Consider the following 25,267-nt stretch of genomic DNA (forward strand, 5'->3'; position numbering starts at 1 on the left):
ATGATATAATTCCAGCAGTAATTGAAAAGTGAACATTAAAATATTATTACAACCCCCTCCACAAAACACACCTCCTCGTGATTGTCTATTAAATATGTAGGCGCTACGTTGCAACTATTATTACAGCTCGCCACACACAATGCACCTCGTCATGATAGTCTATATACTGAGTAGAGTTTCGCAACTACCCTCACCACAACCCTTCCAAAATGAGTCAGTAGAATTTATGCACACTTAATCATTCATGTGCATGTTAGGTACTGCATAGGGTGGTAGAAGAATTGTAAGATTGAACCAGGAATGTTACCCAGGATGATGCCATGAATGCTGCACCTCACCATATAGTGTAGTTAACAGAGAAACATTTTATGTCTTTTACAACCTGTAAGAATTCATATGGATGTGCCGAGGCGACAATTTTTCATAGCACTGAAGCTGAATCGCACTATTATATTGATGTGAGTGTGTAATGGGATAAATTGCTACAACCTCTGTGTCGATTGTCGTGACAATAAGAAATAAATAAAGTGGTTCACTTGTGGTGCTGTAGGTGGTACTGTGTGAAAACATTGACAAAAATTTTCATTGATTTCGTTCCAGTATTTGAACAAATTATAAACTCCTCTAATGACTGAAGATCAGAGAGATTATCCACCCAGATCGCAGTTTTGAGCTTATGAAAGTCTCATCTTGATGCAATAGGCAGGTCTCAAAAGAGAAAATCAACATGTTATAGAGAAAATGAGAATTTTTATTATGGTATTAAAATGAAATACAAAAACTGTATGATGATATTTGTGACGAAATATTGAACATTTCAGTAGTCGGTGGTGGTGCGCACGTAGTTGTTGCCGGAGGGCATGGAGACGCGCTCGACACCGCCAGGGAAGAGTTTGGGCAGGTCTTGGTCGGGCACGTGCGGCAGGATCATCACCTTGGTGCCGGGCGTCCAGTTGGCGGGAGTGGCCACCACCTTCAGCCGGTCCGTCAGCTGCAGGGAGTCGATCACGCGCAGCAGCTCACTGAAACACCAGAAAACACATAGAGAGACACACTCTTCACATTAACAGCTAAGATGCAAACACTGTGAGAAAGAAAAAAAAGTATGATGGACATAGAGGAACTATGCGTGAAGTTTAAATGGATTGTAAATCGTGATCTGGAGAAGTACGTGCAATGTAAGTGGATTACGAAGAGAAGGACCACCGTGGTTGGCAAAGAAATTCAGAAAAAGCTGAGGAAGTAAAGGCTGTTGCACTCCCGGTTCGAAAGAGACCGCGTCAAGGGCGACAGGCAAAGTAAGTAGTAATTTGTGCGGCTGTATAAAGGTCGATGCCCGCAGCCTATAACCACCGCCGTCATTCTTTAGCAAAAGATCTTGCCAAAAACCCGAGAAAATTCTGATTCTACGTAAAACTGATATGCAGGTCTAAGGCTCCTATCCAGTCACTCGTTGATGAGTTTGGTGCTGCAGTAGAAGTTAGCAATAGGAAAGTTGAAGGTTTATATCACACATTTAGGAAATCGTCACGCAGGAGGATCGTATGAAATACCGTTGTTTGATGGTCACACGGACTCGCATATGGAAGACATAGTAAAAACATCCCTGGCAAAGATAAAGAGTTGAAAGCAAATAAGTCGACAGGTCCAGATGGAATCACAGTTCGATTTTACAGAGCACTGGCCCCTTACTTACGCCGCATTTATCGCGAATCTCTCTCTCTCAGTTCAAAGACACAACCGACTGGAAAAAATGCAGATGACTCTTGTATACAAGAAGAGCAAAAGAAATACCAGAAAAATTGCGGACCCTTATCCTTAACATCCCACTGCTGCAGAATTCTTTCAGTTTGAATATAATAAATTTCCTGGAGGTGGAAAAGCTTCTGTCCACAAATCAACTCATGCGAAACTCAGCTTGCCCTTTTCTCACACGATATCCTGCGAAGGTCAGAAGGCAGATTCTATATTCCTGGATTTCTGAAAAGCATTTGTCACGGTGCCCCACTGCAGACTGCTAATGAAGGTACAGTACACTCTTTGACACAAAATCTGGCTGGCGGCCGGTCACCGCAGAATTTAGGGACGGATAAACTGGCCACGCTGATAATACTAAAAGTCTGGCTATCTTCACAATCTGGCAACACTGTGGGCTACGGTACTTCCTGGAGGAAATCTTCTGTTCGAGTTGTTACGCCATGTCTATGCCCGTGGCCGCCGACTATATTTTATATCAAAGAGTTTTTCGAAGACCTAGGTATCAGAATGTAGTAGGTTGTCCTCGGCAGCGAGTGTTCATCAGACACAAAGATGCATTCAGGAGTGCCCCAGGGAAGTGTGATAGTGCCGCTGTTATTTTCTATATACGTAAATGATCTGGCGGCTGGGGCAAGCAGCAATTTGTGGCTGTTTCCTGATGATACTGCGGTGTACGGGAACGTGTCATCGATGCGAGACTATAGAATGTTACAAGATGACGTAGACAAAATTCCTAGTTGATGTGACGAATGGCAGCTAACTCTAAAGGTAGAAAAATATCAGTTAATGAATATGAGAAGAAGAAACAAACCCACAACGTTCGTGTACACCATTAGTAGTGCGGTGCTTGACACAGTCACCTCCGTTAAATATTTAGACGTTAAGTTGCAAAGAAACATGAAATGGAATGAGCTCATAAGGATTGCAGTAGGGAAGGCGAATGGTTTACTGGGAGAATTTTAGGAGACCGAAAATAGGACACTACTGTGACCCATTCTTCAATATTGTTCGAGGGTTTGGGAATTGTGCCAGGTGGGATTGAAGGAAGTTATCGAAGCAGTTCTGAGGCGGTCTGTTAGATTAGTTATCAGTAGTTCTGAACAACGCGCAAGTACCATGGAGATGCTTCGGCAACTCAAATGAGAATCCCTGTAGGGAAGGCAACGTTCTTTCCCAGGAAATTCTACTGCCGTCAACGAACATTTGGCAACGGCCTTGACGCAGTGGATACACCGGTTCCCGTCAGATCACCGAAGTTAAGCGCTGTCGGGCGTGGCCGGCACTTGGATGGGTGACCATCCGGGCCACCAAGCGCTGTTGCCATTTTTCTGGGTGCACTCAGCCTCGTGATGCCAATTGAGGAGCTACTCGACCGAATAGTAGCGGCCGCGGTCAAAGAAAACCATCGTAACGACCGGGAGAGCGGTGTGCTGACCACACGCAGCTCCTATCCGCATCCTTATCTGAGGGTGACACGGCGGTCGGTTGGCCCGGTGGGCCACTTGTGACTTGAACACGGAGTGCTTTCAACGAACATTTGGCGTAAGAACCAGGAAAATAATAGAAATTAGGGCTTATACAGAGCAATGAAGATAGTCGCTTTTCCATCGCTCTGTTTGCGAGTGGAACAGGAAAGGAAATGACGAGTTATGATACTGGGTACCCTCCACCACGCACCATATGGTAGCTTGCGGAGAATGTGTGTGGATGTGGACCCTTCTATAAATGCAGTTTAAGTATCATTTGGAGAATATTATCAACTACTGACTGCACTTTTAAAGTTTGGGGGTAGCAGTATTGCATGTATCATCCATTCTATTAAAGTGAGAAATGAAGTCTCCGGTTGAGCAGCAGACAACTGCTTCAACTGGACATACCCTCACTTGGCGACAGGAGGAAACATATAATGCAGTCAGGACCATTTCAGAACATAGTCGTTTTAGTGATCCAGCCATAACGTTGCAGGGTATATTGACTTCGAAATCTTTCAACATGGTGCATTCACAGGTCAACGTTAAAGTGACCCTATACTCCATCATGTGCGTCTTTCTGTGAGAGCATTCGCCGCGGACTTCATTTTTATGCATGACAATGCGCGTCCGTATCGAACCGTGCAGGCTCTTGGAAAGAGGGGATATTCGGCGAATGGACTGGTCAGCCCCATCCTCCGACTTAAGTCTCGTCGATCACGTGTGGGATGCTATGAGGGTAAGTATTGCAACACGTCCGCTCTCACCAACGAGCATCCAACAGTTGTCAACCGCGCTGATGGAGGACTGGAACATCATACGTCAAGGACTCCTTACCAACATTGTGGCCAGCATGGGTGTACGTTACAGAGCATGTATTGCTGCCCGTGGTGAACACGCACCCTGTTAAGGACAACGTTCTGCCTTCTGTAATGTCCAAAGGACCATAATGGAGTGCAGTGACTTCAATGTAATTATTGTCTTTGAATCAAAAGTGTCATTTCTATTCGCATCATTTTCTTACAGTTACCTTCTGTACTATACTGTAGCAGATCATTCTATCTGTGGTCCAAGTTCCCCGAGATATGTTATTTGTCGGTGACTCATCATGCGAAAGTTACATTCGTCCTTAATTTCTGCACAGCAGTCTATAATTCTCACAAAAATAAATTGTTATTTTACTAGTGTAATTACCTGAGTCACACATTCACAATTCAAATTTAATTTAATTGACAAAAAGATCACTTCTTATGTCTTATATACATTGAAATATTTTTATTTTGTATATACCATACATTTCTTGAGGGTATAATATCTCTTGAACAACTACTTCTGGTCATCTGGAACCATTCTAAAACATTTGGAATAAATATATGTAGATGCACAAGTGTAATAGTACCATCATGAAAACTAAATATTTCCAATAAGTTGAAACAATAATTAATCGCTGAAATGTTTTCAGTAAGCAAAATTTTCAGACCATAATATTGTGGTACATTACTCAACTTTCAAATGTTAGTAGCAGGATACGTCATTTTGCACCTACATATGTGCTTTTAATATAATATATTCCATGCCAACATGAGAATAGGCATGTGGTCAAAGGTAGCTCTTAAATGAAAGTCATATTCTCTAGCAATGCATTGTGGTCTAATATGAAACTGTTTTTTCAGTATTCTGGAACTCCGAAATACTTGTCTTAGAAACATTTTCAGTAATATCAGTTTTTTACCTATGATAAGTGAAATAATGTGAATCAATAACAATGTAATGCAAGATGTTGCTGTAGTTTAAAATGAACAGGCACATCTTCCTTTCATCCTTTTGTGTTAAGTTTCATTTACTTGTGTATGAGATAATTACATGATTATATAAGAAAAATTATTTTTTTAATAAAGCAATTTCTTAGAGTATGAAACCTATAATTGCCAGCATGTATCTCTCCATTTCTCTTGGAGAAACTCTTAATTTTGAATAATTTTCACATTTAAAATCCAAGCTGCTTTACCATATGTCGTAGGTGGCAAGGTACACAGTGAACTTTATTCTTTACACACCACAAAGTTCCACTTGAATAACTTGAATATCCTACATGGTTTACGAAAGTCTATTTTTACTTCTCTGTTTATTTCCTTGTCCATCCAGTCCTGTTTCACTGCACTAATTATAGCAGCTGATCAACTGGTTGTATCATTCCAGTATTAATTTGTGTTATTTTATTTTCAGTGTGTTAATTATACATTGTTTGAGCCTTAATGTAATTAGTTCTTTGTCATATTTTCGAGTTCGCTTATTAAGTTCTGTTCATTGTTGAAGCTCCAGCAAACAGTTGAATGTCATCATCGAATTAAAGGCAGGTCAGTGTTTTACATGTACAAGACTTTTTACATCACATTTAAACCATCATATAGCAAACAGTTGAATGTCATCATCGAATTAAAGGTAGGTGAGCGTTTTACACGTACAAGACATTTTACAACACATTTAAACAATCATAAATGTAAGTAGCAATTATAGGAACAGAAAACGGACTTGTGTGTGTGTGTGTGTGTGTGTGTGTGTGCGTGCGTGTGTGTGTGTGTGTGTGTGTGTGTAAGAGACGATAGAGAAGAGAGAGAGAGAAAGAGAGAGACAGAGAGTGTCTGTGTCTGTGTGTGATGTCAGTTGGAATAACATGAGAAAAATCTTGCAGTATAACATCGCTGTGTATTAAACTGAAAGCAAAGCATTTATAAATGTGTCATTTTAAGTTCCAAGTTATTTATATATTTTTTAAGGCGTGGAGATATGCTGATGCCTTCTCTCAAACTGTTCAAAAATGGCTCTGAGCACTATGGGACTCAACTACTGAGGTCATTAGTCCCCTAGAACTTAGAACTAGTTAAACCTAACTAACCTAAGGACATCACAAACATCCATGCCCGAGGCAGGATTCGAACCTGCGACCGTAGCGGTCTTGCGGTTCCAGACTGCAGTGCCTTTAAGCACACGGCCACTTCGGCCGGCTCTCAAACTGTTGATGTGTGTTCAGCTCAGTATATGTTTTCATCGATTATCAATCCTGAACCCTTCACTCAGTGACAAAAATGTGTGTTTGTCCCCTTCACAATAAAAGATGGCATATATTCCTGAATGTAGGGCTGATGAGCCTAGAATAACTTAAAACGACTGTTTGGATTTTGGATTTATTGAGTGTTAACCCATATTCTGTGCCCTTTTGGATAATGTGCATAGGTCAGCAATGACATTCTCAACTGCTGACGCCGAGTTAATTAATTTACAGTTAAATATCATTGGGAGCTATCAACATACACTTTGTATTTACACTGGGACAGAACTGATGACACGACTTTGGCAGAACAGTATCACACCTAATACTGAACCCTGTGGGACACTTGTACTACCTGTCCAACACAACTTCATGGTCCCAAATACGCCTTTATTTGAGACGACAGTTAATAAGGAAACGAGGAAAAAACTTAGGCTGCCAAGTTAGGCAAGTAAAATTTGGAAGTGAACGGTATCTGAAGCTTTGTTAAAATCTAAAAACCTCATGATAGTCGTCTCATGCCTTTAGGCCAATCACATGACTTGTACTGTTCATTACAAAGCTTTGTGCAGCCGCAGGTGAAAACATCTCACTCACTCTTACTGATGAATGTACCCTGTAATGGATGTTGGTTACGTAAATAGCTGAGTAGCGACACTCACTCGACGTTGCGGCCGCAGGACGCGGGGTACACCATGGAGAGGCGCAGCCGGTTGTCCGGCCCGATGACGTACATGGCCCTCACCGTCATCGCCTTCTCCACGTTGTCCTTGTCGCGCTCGTCGATCATGTCCAGCTTGACGGCCAGCTCGCGCGTCTCGTCGGACACGATGGGGTACGGGAAGTCGCCGGGAATGTCCTTGCAGTACGACTTGATGTCCTGTGGACAGATTGGTTATATTTTTTACATTTCGTATTAGCTATATTCTCAAATAGACAATAGTTGAACTCAACTGTTCAAGAAACGTATTTATGTGGTCGGATGATTATGTGGCAAAACAGCTGTGTAATCCACTCTCTCTGTAACATAATTCTGAGTGAGTAATGTTCATCACTTTTTCTTTTAGAACCGCAGCAGTATTTCGGAAAACCTCCATCAGTCTCAAACTATAATCAGTTATCTGAACTACTTACATAAATAAATAAAGATTATTTCAACAAACTAATATCTAAAACATGAATGTATATAAAACCTCACACGGTATTTTAATTATTTTATTTTATGTAAAGAACACTCGTTCTCCTAAAAAAAATTCTTCTTAAGGTGCCAATGAATGAAATTATGCAAAATATAGTAACTGCCTGAGTTACCTATTTTTCTTATAACAACCTGACTCAACCTACACGTTCTAGCATATCCATTAAATGGCATTTCTATTTTAAATTTCCTTCAATATATCCGCCTATATCTTCAAATTTTCTCTGTGTTTACAATGTCTTGCCGATAAAACATATTCACAGTTAGCATTACATTTCTACGAATAGAAAATTGGATATGCTGTATTTTTTGTTATTTTAGATGTTGAAAGCATGCACGTTTATGGATTAAAAAAATTACTTTTCAACATTATGTGATACTTGCGTCGTCATTACTTCTATGCTCGGCTTGGCAACAGTACTTGTATCTGGTTCTAATTCATATAAAATTAATAATTCAGATCGATCAAGAACAACAGTGGATCTGCAAACAAATCCTGCGGACGATAAGACAACCACCTGTGAATTACTTCAACTGTAAAATATAGCTCTCCGTATATTCTTATTAGAAAATAACTAAACATGGTCTGTGGTGTACCACGTATTTATGGTCTAGAGCAATAAAATTATTGACAACTGTGTTGGATAAGACACGGAATGAGACATCTTACAAGCCCCTCAATCTGCTATTCGTTTACAACTAGGAAAAAAAATGATTTGGCTTACTCACATTGACCCAGTCGACGTGGTCTTTCAGTTTGTCGCAGGACAGCGCCAGAAGTTTGACTCCGCGCTTCTGGAACTCCGGGTTGTGGACAGCGATGCGGCCCAGCTCTGTGGTACACACCGGTGTGAAGTCTGCCGGGTGGGAGAACAGAACGCACCACCTGTGGAACGAGAATCACGTCAGCAGTAAGTCGCAAAACATGATGACCGATTCCACCGGTCGGGGATCGGAAAACAACAATGCGAAGAAAACAGTAAATATTAATCTTCAGTACGAGACGTACACGTGCGAATTTCACAGAGCCTTTGAAGCAAACAAACATAGTAGTTTGGTTTTATTTATTACTATCTGATTACCCAGCATTTCTTGGTTACTCATTTATTTGACAGTTATGTTGGATACTAAAAAGGAATCGACAGTGTCTACAGTGTAAAACTAAACTTTAAACTGTAGAAAGCAGAAAAAGTAAATTTTTTCACAAATTCATCGAAATATTAATACTCTCAAAGCCCAAAAATACGATGCATTATGAGCATATTATCAAATTGGGACGGAAGGTGTAATGTGCATGTAAAGCCAAAGAAATGATTGCATTTTAAGAAAATTTGGATGATTTATTCAACAGAAAAAGGTTCACAAATTGACCAGTACAATAACGCGATGGCCCACGCCCAGCCCTTGTCGAAGCAGTTATTCTGTTTGGCATTGGTTGAGCTGTTGGCTCTCCTCTTGACGGAAATCGTGCCAAACTCTGGCCAAATGGCGCATTAAATCGTCCTAGTTGGAGGGCCTTGCCCATAATTCTCTAATCGTTTGTAATTGGGGAGAGATGCGGCTACGTTGCTGGACAAGGTAGGGTTTGGCAAGCACGAAGAGAAAGCAGTAGAAACTATCGCCGCGTGCGGACGGGCACTATCTTGCTGAAATGCAAGCCCAGAATAGGTTGCCATGAAGGGTAGCAAATGAGGCCTAAAATACCGTGACGAACCTCTTTGCTGTAAGGGTGTCGCAGATGATTACCAGTGGCGTCTCCAGACATATCTTGACTGGTCATCATGGCTCAGTTCGAAGCGGAGGTCACACAGAAAACAACTCTACTCCAGTCAACGAGATTCCAGGCCGAAGACGTGTATGCAGACGTCCGGGACAGCTGAGGGATATCAACCTGACTGCGCCCACCGTACGGCCCAACAACCAAGAATTATGGTCCGGGGTGCCATTTCTTTTCAGAGCAGGACGCCTCTGGTTGACATCCGTGGCACCTTTACAGCACAACGGTACCTCGACAATATTCTTCGCACCGTTTTGCTGCCCTTCATGGAAAGCCATCCCAAACTTACATTTCAGCAAGATAATGGCCGCTCGCACACGGCCTGAGTTTCTACTGCTCATCTTCGTGCTTGCCAACCCTACATTGACCAGAAAGGTTGCTGGATGTCTTCCCGTTGAAAACGTTTGGAGATTTATCGGCAGGCCCAGATCGGGATTTTGACGATCTAACGCGCGAATTAGACATAATTTGACACTCTCTCCCTAGGGAGGGAAGACATCCAACAACTCTACAATCAATACCAAGCTGAATAACGGCTTGCACAAGGGGCAGAGGTGGGCCAACGCATTACTGACTTGCTTAATTTGTGAGGTCTTTCTCTTGAATAAATCATCCAATTTTTCTGAAATTGTAATAATTTGTTTGTCTATATACATAATCACAGTTGCCGATTTCCGTCCCATTCGGACAATTCATTTGTGCTGCGTCGTTTATTTTTGTCTTAGAGTGTGTAACAAAAACGTGAATATATAGGGTCTTTGAAGAGCAATAATGAATATTTTAGGAAGTGGTAGTGGAGACTAACTCGAATAACATATTCCATACAACAAGAGCAACATTTTTATTGGTTACAGAGATACAGTTGGTTACAAAGATAAGTTTTCATTTCGCGTGTTGGGAATTCATTTTCTCGGGTTTATTTGCCGTTTGCCATTTTCCTTTTTAACTGAAGATATAAAGCAGTTATTCAGCGTACACAACTACTCTTTTTAGATTTTGATTGTGATTTGTTGGCTAACTCTACTGTATGACTAAAATGTTCTTAGGTTTCCAGCGGCGTCAAGTGGTTAAAATGTCACCAGCTTTCGACAAAGCACTTCTTAGCCATTGTCAAGCAGAATGACCGCTGACGGGCTGCTGGTATGCCTCCAAATGCCGGCTGTGACGTCACTGGTGCTCACGGCATCGTCACACATACGCAGACTCTGCGTGTGCTGCATCCGCATCAAAATCGCGATGGCTGGATCCCGAGCCCTGCTGACCTGCAGACCTTATCGTTTATTAAGGGTGTTATCAGTGATTGTTATTTCGGTGGCTTCTTTAATCACATAATCCCAGAAGCCTTTAATGCTAGCCACGAAGAAGTTGTGTCACCTTTGGCGAAACTTGTTACGTGACACTCACTAAAAAACTTGTTACGTGACACTCACAAATAAAAAACTAACGTCCTCCATCAGTCCTACCTGATAACGACCCCGCACTGCGCTGCAGTACTCCAGAAGAATACGAATAAGCGTAGTGCGGGTAGATTTGTTGCATCTCCTGAGTGCTCTTGACAGTAGAAAACAGTCTCTGATTCGCCTTCCCTACAACATTTTTTATGTGATCGTTGCAAATCAAGTTGCTTGTAATTGTAATTCCTAGATACATAGTGGAATCGACAAACTTTAAACTTCAGTGCTTTATCGTGTAACCGAAATTTAACAGATTCCTTTTAGTACTCATGTGGAGGACCTAACACTTTTCATTGTTTAGAGTCGATATCTTGTCTAAATCATTTTGCTATTGGTTTTGATCTTTACTACACGCTAAACGACAGCATCATCTCTAAACAGTCCATAAGCGCCGATCAAAAAGTATCCATTTGAGGTCGTTGCTACAGGCAACGTGACGCGCATACGGATGCGGGTATATAAACACCAAAACGTAGGTAAGTGATTAGTGTGGCATCGTCTTCCCGTCGTGCGTGCGATACAAGCGGAAATATGAACTATGACACCATTATTACCCAATGAGTCCAAACAGGACCAACGTGCTGTTATTCTTTTCTCGGTTGCCGAAGACCAAACACCGATAGATATCCATCGGAGAATGGAGAATATGTATGGGGCAGCACGTTTATCGAAAGCCACCGTTGTGAAAATGGTGCGCCAAGCGGTGCTGCTGCTTCATGGTAACGCACCTCTCCGTATCGCAAAATTTCGTAACGCAGAACTTACGCCACCTCAAGCGCTGGACACCCGACCTATAGTCCTGATCTCTCCACGTGCGTTTATCACGCTTGCGGTACTGTAAACGAGGCCTTGAGGAGCCGACAATTCTGTCGGTTAATGAAATGCAACTAGCGGCTACGAACTTCTTCACGCAGCAGGACACGGTGTTCCACCAAACGGGTACCTTCAAACCTGGTGCGCCGGTAGACGATTGCCTCAATGCTCACGGCGATTTTTCCTGATTGGCATACCGATCCTGGACTGTACGGCCTTCGAACGTGAACTGTTTGATCGTCTCTTATAAGAGGGCTGCTCAGATTATCTCCTAAATTGCTTATGTATGAAGATTCGCAACAGCAGAGAGCCTATAACATTTACTAGGAGAACGCCAGAAACCGCTTCTATTTTTACCAATGACTTCCCATCAATTACTACGAACTGTAACCTTTGACTGGAAACCACGGATCCAGTCGCACAACTCTGAGACGATACTCCGTAGGCACGCAGTCTGATTAGAAGCCGCTTTCAGAAAGGATATCAAAAGCCTTGTGCAAACATAGAAATGTGGAATCAATTTAAGATCCCCTGTCGATAGCACTCATTACTCTTGAAAGTCAGTACCGCCATAGACTTTTTTTTTATTTACAGTGCTACATTTACACGATCATGATTTCGGCTTCAAAGTGCCATTATCAAGTGTTTTAAGTGTTATAAGTGTCTAAGATGGCATACTCTCGTATTTAAAATACAGTATTAGAAACATTGTCTAAGGATCGATATTTATGGTAAGCCTACTGCTTTGTTTTATCACTGAGTACGCCATCTTGACTCAAGATGCTATTCTCAGTGATAAAACAAAGCAGTAGGCTTTACCAGAAATATCGACCCTTAAATAATGTTTCTAATATTGTATTTTAAATACGACAGTATGCCATCTTAGGCACTGTATAACACTTAAAACACTTGATAATGGCACTTTGAAGCCGACATCATGATCGTGTAAATGTAGCACTGCAAATAAAAAAGTCTAATGGCGGTACTGACTTTAAAGAAATATATGACTGTGGCCCCACATTTTGAAAAAAATATTAACTCACTACTTCGTGCGAATAAAGAGCCAGTTGTGTTTTTGCCAAAAACGATATCTTCTGAATCCGCCTATGAACAACCTCAAGAAGTTTCAGACGCTATTCACTCACGATTTATATATATTGTGAACACTAACGGCACTGTAACAGTCCAAAAGTAATTCTTAAAGGTCGATTTTGTCCCATGGTCATCAGGTCTGCTTTTCCTGTTTTTCCCTTGTAGATAAGTCCACATCGTCTTCTACGCTCTTGGCACCTGTTAGGCGTTACTTCGTGATGCGCAAAGATAAACGCGTGCAGGCTGAGCACACAAGGAGGGGACGCTCTCCAGCGAAACTGGCGAACCGGTTACGTAAGAGGTCGGCCACGAGCACACCGTCCAAGGCCGCGTCGTATCGCTGTTGTCAGGCGCTTTGGCGGGCGTGGCTTAGTAATATTAGGGTGGCACACTCTGGCACTTTTTTACGTAATTTTTCTATGGTTGCTCACTCCCCTGCGCAGCCTAGCTCCCCTCCGACACCACGGCACAAATTTTATACAACTCCATGTCAAAACGAGTTGTGTAAAGAGGGAAAGGAAATCGCCTCAGCCTCCGAAATCGGATAATTCAGTTAAAAGGAAGAACCTCAACTTCTCAAAAGCCGGCCGCGGTGGCCGTGCGATTCTGGCGCTGCAGTCCGGAACCGCGGGACTGCTACGGTCGCAGGTTCGAATCCTGCCTCGGGCATGGGTGTGTGTGATGTCCTTAGGTTAGTTAAGTTTAAGTAGTTCTAAGTTCTAGGGGACTTATGACCTAAGATGTTAAGTCCCATAGTGCTCAGAGCCATTTGAACCATTTGAACTTCTCAAAATATTAGTTCTGAATGATAAATTAATTGAGGAGCGCTGGAACAAAAACCGATAAATCCGCATTTGCTGTTAATTCAGAAAGTAACAAATAGTGATCTCTAAATGGCTCCATAAGCTATAAAAAGAAGAAACACACCATAAAACACTTGATGTCGCGTTGTGCTGAAAATTATTTTGTGGCAGCATGTATTATTACTCCCATATCTCCCCCCTACAGTTCAAACACGCGAATACAGCAAAAGTGGATATATTGGGTTTTGTTTCGGCGCTCCTCAATTCTTAACCTCAACTAGACAGATTATTTATCTCGGTCTGTATGACTGAATTCTATGTCACTACGGTTCGGTACCACAACACAGACGCAGAGCACATAGCGAGCCAGTCCGTTCCTGTTTACTGTTCAACCTGGATCACACTATTTATCTTTCATGTAGAAAAGAAAGCTGTGGTTGTAGCAAGTGCAATGTTTAGTCTTACTTCATGGGAAATAGTATATTTGATCCGGTATTACACACTTGAGATAAATGGAAGTGCAATGCCACCAATCAAACAAATATGTACGGTTTTCTTCTGCTTCTTGTTAATATGTAAATTAACTGTTATGTAAATTTCACACTGACTGTACGGAAAGCAATGATTGATTGACAAACAGCACTATTTCCGGCACAGGAGGTGAGAAACCGCACACCACAATTTTGTATCGACAATGGAGGCAACTACATAAACATGCTGGAGCACAGTTAGAAGTTCATAAACGAAAAGACTGAGAAGTCGTGTTTAAAGACATGAAGATGCAGCACATGGTAATTCTTTGAAGATAACTAATATTGAAGAATTCACTTTTTTGTCAATGTACGGCTGAAAGGTCAACACGTTACGCATGGAATTGGTCACCAGTTATTTACGAAAGGGAAAAGACCTGTTGAGCGATTAGTTGTAGTTATAAAAAGGCGAGAGCGAATCGAGTACTAAATTTAACAGTTCACTAGTTCGCGTATTTTGTACTCAAAAATTTTCTACAAAAGAGAATTTGTAAATAAAAGAGAAATCCACCACTCATTTAATGCTGGTAATTTTACTTCTATTTCGCTCGTTTCATTTACTATAGAAAAAAGCAGACAAATGTTGTCTATGAACAATCGCTGAGTGAAATATCCACTCCAACGTTATGTCCCAGGTTATTGACACAAGAGCATAAAACACGACTTTTACGAATTCGTTTCTTTTTACAGAAAACTTTTGGAGAAAGCAATATTGTATTCACCTTGTAATCATCGGGGAAACGAAATTATTCTCAGGCGGGTTTTTGAGGAAAAAACGACATGCAGGAAAACACGCGGGAGACTGTCACAGTTTTTCACATTTTCTCAGCGATATTTCCTTCGAAGAAATATATCCCTCCAGTCAACGAGTTAGCAAAGGTTGAAGAAAGAAGTTTCGATAACATGTTGCAGTATATAGTGCCAGTTCAAACCACAAATTCTTCTCTTTCTACTGAAAGTGACTGATTTCGATTATCTTAAGCATCATCTGATTAACATTAATTTAGTCTTAGAACATGAGTCGGTGACGGCTATCTTCGGTAGAACGCAGCGACTGCGGGCAACGGCACCTCATGTGCTCAGGGAAAATTCATCCTTGTCAGGTGAAGCTTATGGTAACCGAAATCGGCCACCATCACTGCAAAGAAAAGAAACTGTGATTTGGTCTGTTACTGTTGATTCTTATGCCAACATTGAAAATTGGGAACTGCATCACGAAATACGCAGCTGTACTTATTTTTGTTTTGACAGTCGATTTCGATCAAAGTCTGACCATTCTTGGATCATCTTTGCGACAGAGGAACATTTTACGGGTTCTACACAACGCTGGTGACTACTTTGAAGGACAGTAACAGGTGCATACATGTAACTTTTGTGTATCGGTTGTGCATAAATAGTTGCCACTATTTAAGTTCCAGCCCTCGAATGTCAAGCGCACACTATAATGGTGCGCAGTGCCGCATAAAACATTTTTAACAAGACATGCATTACGCTCAGAACGTCATTTAAGTATACAACCAATATATGATAATTACAAAACACGCATTTCATTGTGCATTTCAGAACTGTAAACAATAATCAAAATCTTAAAATGCTCAATTTTGGTAAGACCTGTTACTGCAGTTGTCAAATGCACAGTTAAATACGTCATTTGCAAGCATATTCTTTGTATACATGCGTGATAACATGTGTAATGCAGTCATAGCCACTGTGTAGAATTATTCTTGCACTTGATACATAGTTGAAGAGTGCAGATTTCAAACGTTTTAAGGTCTATTTTTTCATAAAGCGCGTTTTTAGTACCTTCGTGTTCCCGGTGCCACGAATATTTCTACCGTTAATGAACGGCACGCAGTTAATGCATCAAAGAGTCTAACACGATGCCACAGAACTTACACAAACACAAAAACCTTATAGAACATAGTAAACGATAAAAGTGATGCACATCTGCTACAGCATTTCTGTCCGAGACGAAGTTGATTCGTGCAGCTCGTCTTTTAGTCCTCGACACAATATAATTACCTGTGGAGTTAATGCCATCCGCCAACTGGAACGCCAGTAATGGCTAGAACTTTGCGTTATGACAGTTAATAAGAGATACAGTTCAAATTCTTGAAAAAGCTATCTCTCTAACGTAAAGGGAAAAGATCTGAAAATATTTGACATGTTTGTACTGTCATGAAGTTGTTCCTCTGTTGCGTCATATACCAAGCGAAAACACAATCAAGGCCTACAGTCTACCTAAGAATCTATAAAATGTCCTTCCACGATAACAGTAGCAAAATTATGATGGAAATTAACGGATTATTTGCTCATTAGTGTCTGATTATGCCGGTCACTGGCCTTCGCTAGACCTTGGGAGACCTGAAGAACATACATCGATTTAAAACACGATAAAATTATTCTTTGAGTAGATCATTCTGAGGATCCAAAAGGAGATCAACAACTTTCACAGAGAATTTGGTGACGTGATATTCACATTATACTTAAAGATTATTTTGTTAGTTAATTTACAAAAAATTAACTCTGTGATTATTCATAGGTGAATAAAAACTGGATAAGTATTTAAACTGGAGAATGCGGTTAGTATCAGTGTGCGTATTCAGCAGCTACATTTGAATAAAGAAATGCTTCAGAATTGGATCTGAGACACAGACAGACACTATTACAGACCCTGGACGCAAAGATTTTCTTTTTTTGGGGGGGGGGGGAGGGGGGGCGGGGGACGTTCATTGGCAAAATTAAAGCCCTACGAGAGTTTATGTTCCCGTTAGGTGAAAATGGCTTTAATATGCATGTAACTTCCGTTGTTTCCACTTTTCAGTGTCTCGTCTTAGAACCCAAAGCGAGCAAGTAACGGAAACAATTTGTGTTTTTAGGTCACTAGCTTGGCTCTCAATGTAAACACAAAGCCACCATGTAAGCGCGCTACGTTACGAATATTCCAGGTTGAAATAGTTAAAAATGCTCCTATACATTCAAAATAAGGAAAATAAACGACAAAACAGATTTACATCTTCTGCCTTTCTTGTTTATTTAGCAAATGTACAAATGAGGGATTCATGTTTAAAACAGAAATGCAAATGTACCTCAGATTTCCGTTCGAACACGCTGAGGACGGCCATACAAATGTTTTGAACAACAAAACTGTAACAAAAACATGTAGAAACGGTAACAAAAAGCGCATATTATACAGCAGGAGGTACAGCAAAGTCACAGCCACCTCGAGGACCAGTTCATAAACCAATGGTGGAAAAAATGTGTTGCGAATAATTTCAGACATAACGTCTATGTACTTACAGCAACTGGTTCTCAAAAACTGGTCAAGCAATACACGTAACCACTTTTTATTTGTTTTTTGTGACTGGTTTTCGGTTAAATAACTATCTTCAGACCAAATTTTCTACGGTGAAGTGATAGAGTTGGAATAAGTCTGGAGATGGCCATTAGCGGAAACTGGTCACCAACCCAACAAGAATATATGAAAAGGTATTTCGTCTGTTTGCAGATCAAATTTCAATGGCCATAGGCCGAAAAGACGAGAATACATCAGACGACTATGTGTGAATGCTTGGGTTAAACAGAAGCCCTCTCATCAGTACCTCACGAAATAACGAGGTGTGACACATGGGTGATAATTTGTTCATGGCGGCATTGCACACGACACACCAATCGATGCTGTTCGACAAGAGCGGGCTGTGTGCCGGCACTGGGTTACACCCACTCCTTTTCTCTCTCTCTCTCTCTCTCTCTCTCTCTCTCTCTCTCCTCTCACACACACGCACACATACATACAGACACATACACGCAAATCATATCAAATCAGAGTCATTTACATTTAAGACACAATACATTCGCATTACAAGAAGGGAAGCTAGCTATACGCTTGCAGAAAGAAGTCTTTGCACAACAAGTAGTTCAAAACCACCTCGGGCTCTCCCTGTCTACAATAGCGTACAGAAATGTTCAGGCGAGGTTATTGGCCTATTCACAGAATGAAAGGAACATTTTGTAACACTAAAAGACAAGCAGAAGGTTATCATCACAATGTTACAAACAAAACGAAGAGTGAATTTACCACAAATGGTAGATAAATAAATACTCACGAGTCCCCTTTCCACTTGTAGAAGTCCAGCGGCCCCTGCGTGGAGGGCGCCGTGAAGTTTGGTACGATGCTCTCGAGCTTCATGTTGTAGCGGCGGCAACTGTTGTGCGTCTCTGAACAAGTGATTGGCGGCTGCTGGGCCACCGCCTACTTATATAAGTAGGCGGAGAGGAGTTGGGTGGGAGGAGCGAGAGAGAGGGACAGAGAGAGAGAAGACTGCAAAGTCAGCAGCGCTCAGCTTTGCTCTTTCACTCGCACAGTCCCGGTCGCTCTCTGTCTCACACCGTGACTCGGCAGCTGCCGAAGTCTGGCCGATAACCAGCAATGTTGAAAGCCGTTATCTGCACTCCAAATACACGCCCACTGCCAGCATGGAATTCGAGGTTCATGCAGTGACGTCCTTCTTTACGACTGGCGTGAATGTAATGTGTAATGATGTCTGTTGAAGTGCAACGTAGATCCAGCAGGTTCTGGTACAGAGTATACACAGTACCCGTCTCCAAAATCCGATAAATGATTCGAAACAAGACTTTTGGCTTGTATTACTGTCCAAAGAGCCAAGGAGTCTTCTTTGGATTGATACTATGCAAGATTACACAGAATGAAACTAAACTAAACGGATAAAACTTCGACGTGAGACCTGACTTTCTACCGGCGTATACCATGTTCAAATAAATTAGGGGAATGCAGCCGGGTGACGTCGTCGATTAACGCTGATATTTCGACACATGACCACCCTGTCATTTTCAAGGAAAAACTGCAGCAAGTAAGCCCTGTGCAAGAAAATTTAAAACCTCGGTTTGTAGAGCAACACACACACACGCGCACACAAACTGTAAACCCTAGCGCCACCACACAACCAAAGATGGCCGACGGCAGAAGTAATCGGTAGTGAAAATTTCTAAACAATGGGTGAGGTAGCATTAACTCTAGCCCTCTGTTTTTTGACAGGGGAGGAAGCAGTTTTCCATACATAATTCAAGCAAAAACTTTGATCTTTATTTACAAGGTTACTTGCTAATTTAATTTCACCTGCTTCCTTAAAACCACTATCCCTGTAGATGTACGTGGATGCCAGAATCTCCATGTTGTTATATTCTATAGGACGACTGTTGCCAAGAAAGTGTTCTGCAATAGCCGATATGCTCGGCTGTTGTAAGCGTATGTGACGCCTATTCTCAGTACACCGGCCCTGCGCGGTCCTAATTGTCTGACCAATGTATGACATGCCATAATTGCAAGAACACGGTAGACGTCCGCCTTACATAAACCAAGGTCCTCTTTAACGGAACCTAAAGGGACCCTCATCTCAAATAGAGGTCGGAATACTCATTTCACATCACATTTCCGCAAAATACGACCCATCTTATTGGTAATGTTTCCAGTGTACGGCATAAAGGGCATAAATCTTGGAGCTAACTCGATATTATCGTCACTCACACGGCTCAGCGTGAAGGACTATTTCATACCTTATATGAAGATGGTAGGGTCCGAAAGAACAGACACCATCGGTGACCATGCAGCTCTCTTAGAATGAAAAGATAACGAAATCAAGACAGGCGTTGATATACATCAACGGTGACGATTGAAATTTTGTGCCCTGACCGGGACTCGAACCCATGATCTCCTGCTTACATGGCAGACGCTCTATCCATGTGAGCCACCGAGGGCACAGACAATAGTGCGACTGCAGGGATTTATCCCTTGCACGCTCCCCATGAGACCCACATTCCCAACTTAGTCTCGACACACTACATTCGTAGTGTCCCTGCCCATTACACGCATTACTCGCGGAGACAATCTTACCGAGTCCCGGCAATGCCTGTGCATCCAGCACAGAAGAAGATGGCCAATTGCCGGTTAGCCTTTGCTATATATGAAGATAGTATCTGTTCTCTCGGACATGTCCAAAATAACAGATATCATCGGTGCAAGGGATAAATCCCTGCAGTCGCACTATCATCTTTGCCCTCGGTGGCTCAGATGAATAGAGCGTCTGCCCTGTAAGCAGGAGATCCCGGGTTCGAGTCCCGGTCGGGGCACACATTTTCAACCGTCCCCGTTGATGTACATCAATGCATGTCGACAGCTTAGGGTCTTGATTTCATTATCATGTGATTTCGTACCTTAGTTCAGACCCAGAGAGATTATCAACTGACCTTGGCCGCAGATCCCGTTGCCTCCCTGGGGACCCACCCCCTCCCCCTCCCGGCCGCTTTCACTGCACAGAACTGGGAGGACATTCCCTCACCCCCCCCCCCCCCCTTCACACGCTTTCCGCATTCCTCATGCCAGACCCTCTTGTCACCGCTAACCACGACCCGCAAACATCGGTCGGCAGCCTCCTCGGGCAATCTACACCCGAACGCACCAAGCTGCATATTGCATATGCAAATGTCCAGTCTCTGCCAGCTCACTTCGACGAGTTCAAATATATATTTCAAACTGCTGATATACACGTAATACTTTTGTCAGAGACTTGGCTCAAACCAAGTATTCCTACAACTTCCGTAAACCTAGACGGCTATATCTTTCTCAGGCACGACAGATGCAACAGACGAGGGGGCGGAGTAGGGGCGTACATACGCTCTGATTTGTCACCTACAGTACTACACACATCCGACAACAATGTAGATAAACAAGTGGAATATATGTTCATAGAGATCAAATCACTTAACAGAAAGTGCTTAATATGTGTCCTTTACAAACCTCCTAAAGTAGGTGGGTTCGCCTGCTTCGAAACTGCCCTCTCTAGTCTCGAATCGTCATATGAACATGTAATTATAGCAGGTGACACTAACATTAATTTTCTGTGCAATAGTCCTTCCACTGGGAAATTTAAGAGGATGCTTTCTTCCTCAAATATGACGCTACTTCAGCTGGCACCTACTCATCACACGACTACCAGTCACACTTTCATAGATATATTCGCAACGAAATCTCCGAACAGAATAATCCGCACCTCTCAAATATCTGCGCCTGGCATGTCTGCCCATGACATCATTTCCATGACGTATTCACTAGAATGCCCTAGAAAGAAACAAAAACTGTCTACATACCGAGACCTCAAACGCATAAATTTTCCTGAACTCGAAAGTGAGGCACAAGAAATAGTTTGGGCGATGACCTCTACTCCCCTCATGGACATAAACGACAAACTCCAGGATTTCACTAGCAAAATTACTCAACTATATGACAAATATGCTCCAATAAAGACCAGAAAAGTAAAAAGGCAACCTGCACCTTGGCTGAGTGAGGAACTAAAAGAGCTCATGAATCTCAGAGACGCTGCACATCGAGCATACAAGATACACCCTACACCTGAAAATCATACTGTTTACAAGCAGAAACGAAACAAAGTCAGTCAAGCGGTGAGAAACGCTAAGCTCAGGCATGCCCGTACATTAGCTGACAATAGATGTAGACCAGCTATCCTGTGGGAAAATCTCCGCAGTCTCGGTTTAGGCAAAATAAAAGTTGCAGAAAATCCCATGGTCCCAGCCGAAGAACTAAACAGTTTCTTCACATTACCTACAACTACAATTGTACCGCAAAAAAAAAAAAAAACGGAGAATCATTGATTACTTCATGGGGATGAATGACTGTAGGAAAGAAAAATTCTATCTACAGCGCGTCACTTGCAGTACTGTCAAGAAAGCCATAATGCGGATTAGATCAGCATCTACTGGACATGATGGCATCACCACCCAGATGGTAAAACTTATTATTGACCAACTACTGCCCTCTATAACAGACATTTTCAACGATTCATTAATCACAAGTGTTTTCCCAGAGGCCTGGAAACTGGGACAAATTAAGCCACTGCCTAAAAAGGACATCGCCACAGCACCCTCTGACTACCGCCCCATCTGCCTTCTTCCTGCACTATCAAAGGCCTTAGAATATATAGTTCATGACCAGCTCACCAACTACCTAACTACTAACAACCTACTAGACGAATACCAATCTGGTTTCCGTAAGAATCGAAGCACAACATCCGCACTGATAAAGGTGACAGATGACCTGAAACTTGCCATGGACAGACAAGTAGCGACTATCATTTGCTTCTTAGATTTCAGCAAAGCATTTGATACTGTCGATTTCGACATCTTACTAGCCAAACTTAGCGGTCTAAATTTCTCACCAAGTGCAGTGCAATGTTTTCGCTCATACATGACGTCTCGTCAGCAACGCGTCCTGTCTAGGAATATAAAATCACAATGGCGGCAGGTAGTGTCAGGCGTTCCCCAAGGCTCAGTATTAGGTCCTATACTCTTCTCTCTGTATGTCAATGATATGTCATCGGTTCTGACCTATTGCAAATATCATATGTATGCTGATGACTTTCAGTTGTATCTAAGTGCGAAACCAAGCAATCTCAAGAAAGCTATTGAAAATTTCAATACTGACCTCGATGCACTGTCTAAATGGGCACAGGACATAGGTCTAAAACTAAACCCATCTAACACCCAAGCGGTACTTGTTGGTCACTCTAAGCTCATTAGCCCAAAACATCGGGAATCCGTACCACCTCTTATCCTAAATGGAATAAATATTAACTTCTCTCCCTCAGCAAAGAGTTTGGGAGTTATAATAGATGAAAGTCTAAATTGGACAGAGCATGTAGCTGCAGTGTGCAAAAAAGCATCAGCATCCCTTCATGTCCTACAAAAATATAAAAAAGCTCTTCCCTTTCGATCTGAAAAAGAAATTAGTACAAATGCTTATACTCCCAATCATTGATTACAGTGATATTATCCTACAAGGCCTCTCTCAGGAAAATTCGCGACGTCTAGAACTGGTCATGAATGCCTGCGTCCGATATACCTGTGACATTCGACTTTTTGATCACATTTCACCAGCACATGCAAAATTGTCCTGGCTGCGTGCAGACAAACGCAGAGATTTCCATACACTCTGTGTCATCTACTGTCTTATAAATGTACACTGTCCCTCATATCTCTCCTCGTCCCTAACGCTCATGTCGGAACAACATGACAGAAACACACGTTCCCATTATAATAAAATCCTCTCTGTTCCACTGCATCGCTCAGTCACCTTCTCCAAGTCCTTTACAGTAGCAGGAACCCGACTATGGAATAACCTCCCTCGTTATGTTAGAGAACTTAAAAACATGTCCGGCGTCAAAAAACAGTTAATGACGTATCTACTTAAGCAACAGTAATGCCTTCCTCTGTACATGAATGCACTTCATCTCATTACTTCCCTCTTTCCCCCTCCTTAAATCTCCCTTCCCCAAAACTCGCTACACTAGTAAACATCTACTTTACACACCAAGATATTAATGTACATCTGCACAAAGCTTCATTACTATTGCCAATTTTTCTCATGTTTATCATTATTATTTGATTTTTTACTGTTATTATTATTGCTTTTATCATGATCTGTATGTATAGCACCTGTTGTAAAATACTGCCAGCATTTACTTTATCAGATCTTAATCATGTTTATCATTATTATTTGACCTTTTTTTACTGTTATTATTATTGCTTTTATCATAATCTGTATGTATAGCACCTGTTGTAAAATACTGCCAGCATTTACTTTATTAGGTCTTAGTCATGTTTATCATTATTATTTGACCTTTTTTTTACTGTTATTATTATTGCTTTTATCATAATCTGTATGTATAGCACCTGTTGTAAAAATACTGCCGCATTTACTTTATTAGGTCTTAGTCACTACTCTTTATTCATATTATCACTAGAGTAATCTAATTTTCTCATTTAAACTATTGTCATGAGGTAACTCTGATGTGTGAAATACTGCATGTGTGGAACACTGGTCCGATGTAAGAGAGGGCCTGATGGCCATAATCTGATCAGGTTAAACAAATAAATAAATAAAAATAAATAATCCATTTTGAGGTTACCTCTCGTCAGAACAGATATAGCGAAAGGCAGACCAGACATGCGTTGCGCTATCGAGCAACAGTGCGACTTACGAGTGACGATTATAATGAGTTGGCACCAGCGTTTACGCTCTTTCTGCTGTACGCTGGAAGCAACAAGATGGATCGTGTTTTGCGGAAATGTGATGTGAAATGCGTTTTCCGACCTCCATCTAATATCAGGGTCATTTTGGGTTCCATTTAAGATGACCTTGGTTTGTGTAAGGTGGGTGTCTATCGTGTTTTTGTAGTCACACATTGGCCAGACTAATGGGACTGTGGAGGACCGTTGTACTGAGAATAAGCGCCAGACATGCTTTCGAGCAAATCGGCTATTGCAGAACGTTGTCTGGGCCCTGGTTATCTTATGTAATGTAACAACACAAAGATTCTGGCATGCACTTTCAGCTATTGGGATGGTATTATTAAGGAAGCAGGTGATATTAAATTAGCAAGTAAACTTGTAAATAAAGATGGAGATTTTTGTTTAAATTCTGCGTAGAATACTGCTCTCTCTCCTTTGACAAAAAACAGAGGGACAGAGCTAATGCTACCTCATCCGTTGTTTAGTTGGTTAGTAATTTTCACTACCGGTAACTTCAGGTGTCAGTCATCTTTGGTTATGTGGTACCGCTAGTGTTTACAGTGTGTGTGTGTGTGTATGTGTGTGTGTGTGTGTGTGTGTGTGTGTGTGTGTGTGTGTGCATCGAAGTTTTAAATTTTCTTGCACAAGGCTTACCTGCTGCAGTTTGGCCTCGAATATGACAGAGTGGTCGCATGTTGAAATATAGGCGGTTGTCCACGACTTCAGCCGGCTGCATTCACTTCAGTTATTTGAACAAAACTTCGGCGGTTTTTCAGGGATACTTTCTGAGATTTCTGGCATAAGGGACCCATGGTCTCCGGTGGTAATAACGCAATTATGATTTATTTGGTTTCTTGTCACAACTACTTTTGTTTCTGTAAAAATACTTACACAACAGCGGCGAAGCCTATAGTAATCAATCACCAAAATATACAACACAAAACACGAGTGATGCAAAATCTTCAGACGAAACACGTACATTGTGATGTAAAACCATATATGTGTACGTATCGTGCAGCGCTTCATCAGTAAACTTATTTATACTGTCGTTCATTATCGCACAACCAGCACTGCTACCTTAAACCCAAGAGAGAATCGAGCAGTGTTGAATGTAAATTCAAGGGCAGACTGTAGGGGGGGCATACTACAGTCAGCACCAAGCACCGCTAATGGATGAAACAAGTTTGTTTCCAAACAAAACACAAAGTGCATACCGTCGACAT

At 41.7% G+C, this 25,267-nt stretch overlaps 1 protein-coding gene, 1 non-coding gene and 1 pseudogene across 2 annotated transcripts; 2 read left to right on the top strand and 1 right to left on the bottom strand.

The window, feature by feature from the left end:
* Window positions 1-730: 730 nt before the first annotated feature.
* On the bottom strand, window positions 731-18,204 carry LOC124798618 (peroxiredoxin-6-like). Its single transcript, XM_047262094.1, has 4 exons — window positions 18,050-18,204; window positions 8,204-8,360; window positions 6,939-7,156; window positions 731-1,022 (listed from the first exon to the last, which is right to left on the bottom strand). Exons 1-4 carry the CDS (start codon window positions 18,130-18,132, stop codon window positions 818-820), a joined length of 663 nt encoding a protein of 220 aa, XP_047118050.1. The 5' UTR covers window positions 18,133-18,204; the 3' UTR covers window positions 731-817.
* On the top strand, window positions 2,964-3,081 carry LOC124799539 (annotated as a pseudogene).
* A 1,811-nt stretch (window positions 18,205-20,015) lies between the features above and the next one.
* Trnat-ugu lies at window positions 20,016-20,090 on the top strand. The gene has a single exon. It is a non-coding gene; the product is annotated as a tRNA-Thr (tRNA).
* The last annotated feature ends 5,177 nt before the right edge of the window (window positions 20,091-25,267 follow it).

The sequence above is a fragment of the Schistocerca piceifrons genome, chromosome 5 (assembly GCF_021461385.2).
Source record: "Schistocerca piceifrons isolate TAMUIC-IGC-003096 chromosome 5, iqSchPice1.1, whole genome shotgun sequence".
NCBI lineage: Eukaryota > Metazoa > Arthropoda > Insecta > Orthoptera > Acrididae > Schistocerca > Schistocerca piceifrons.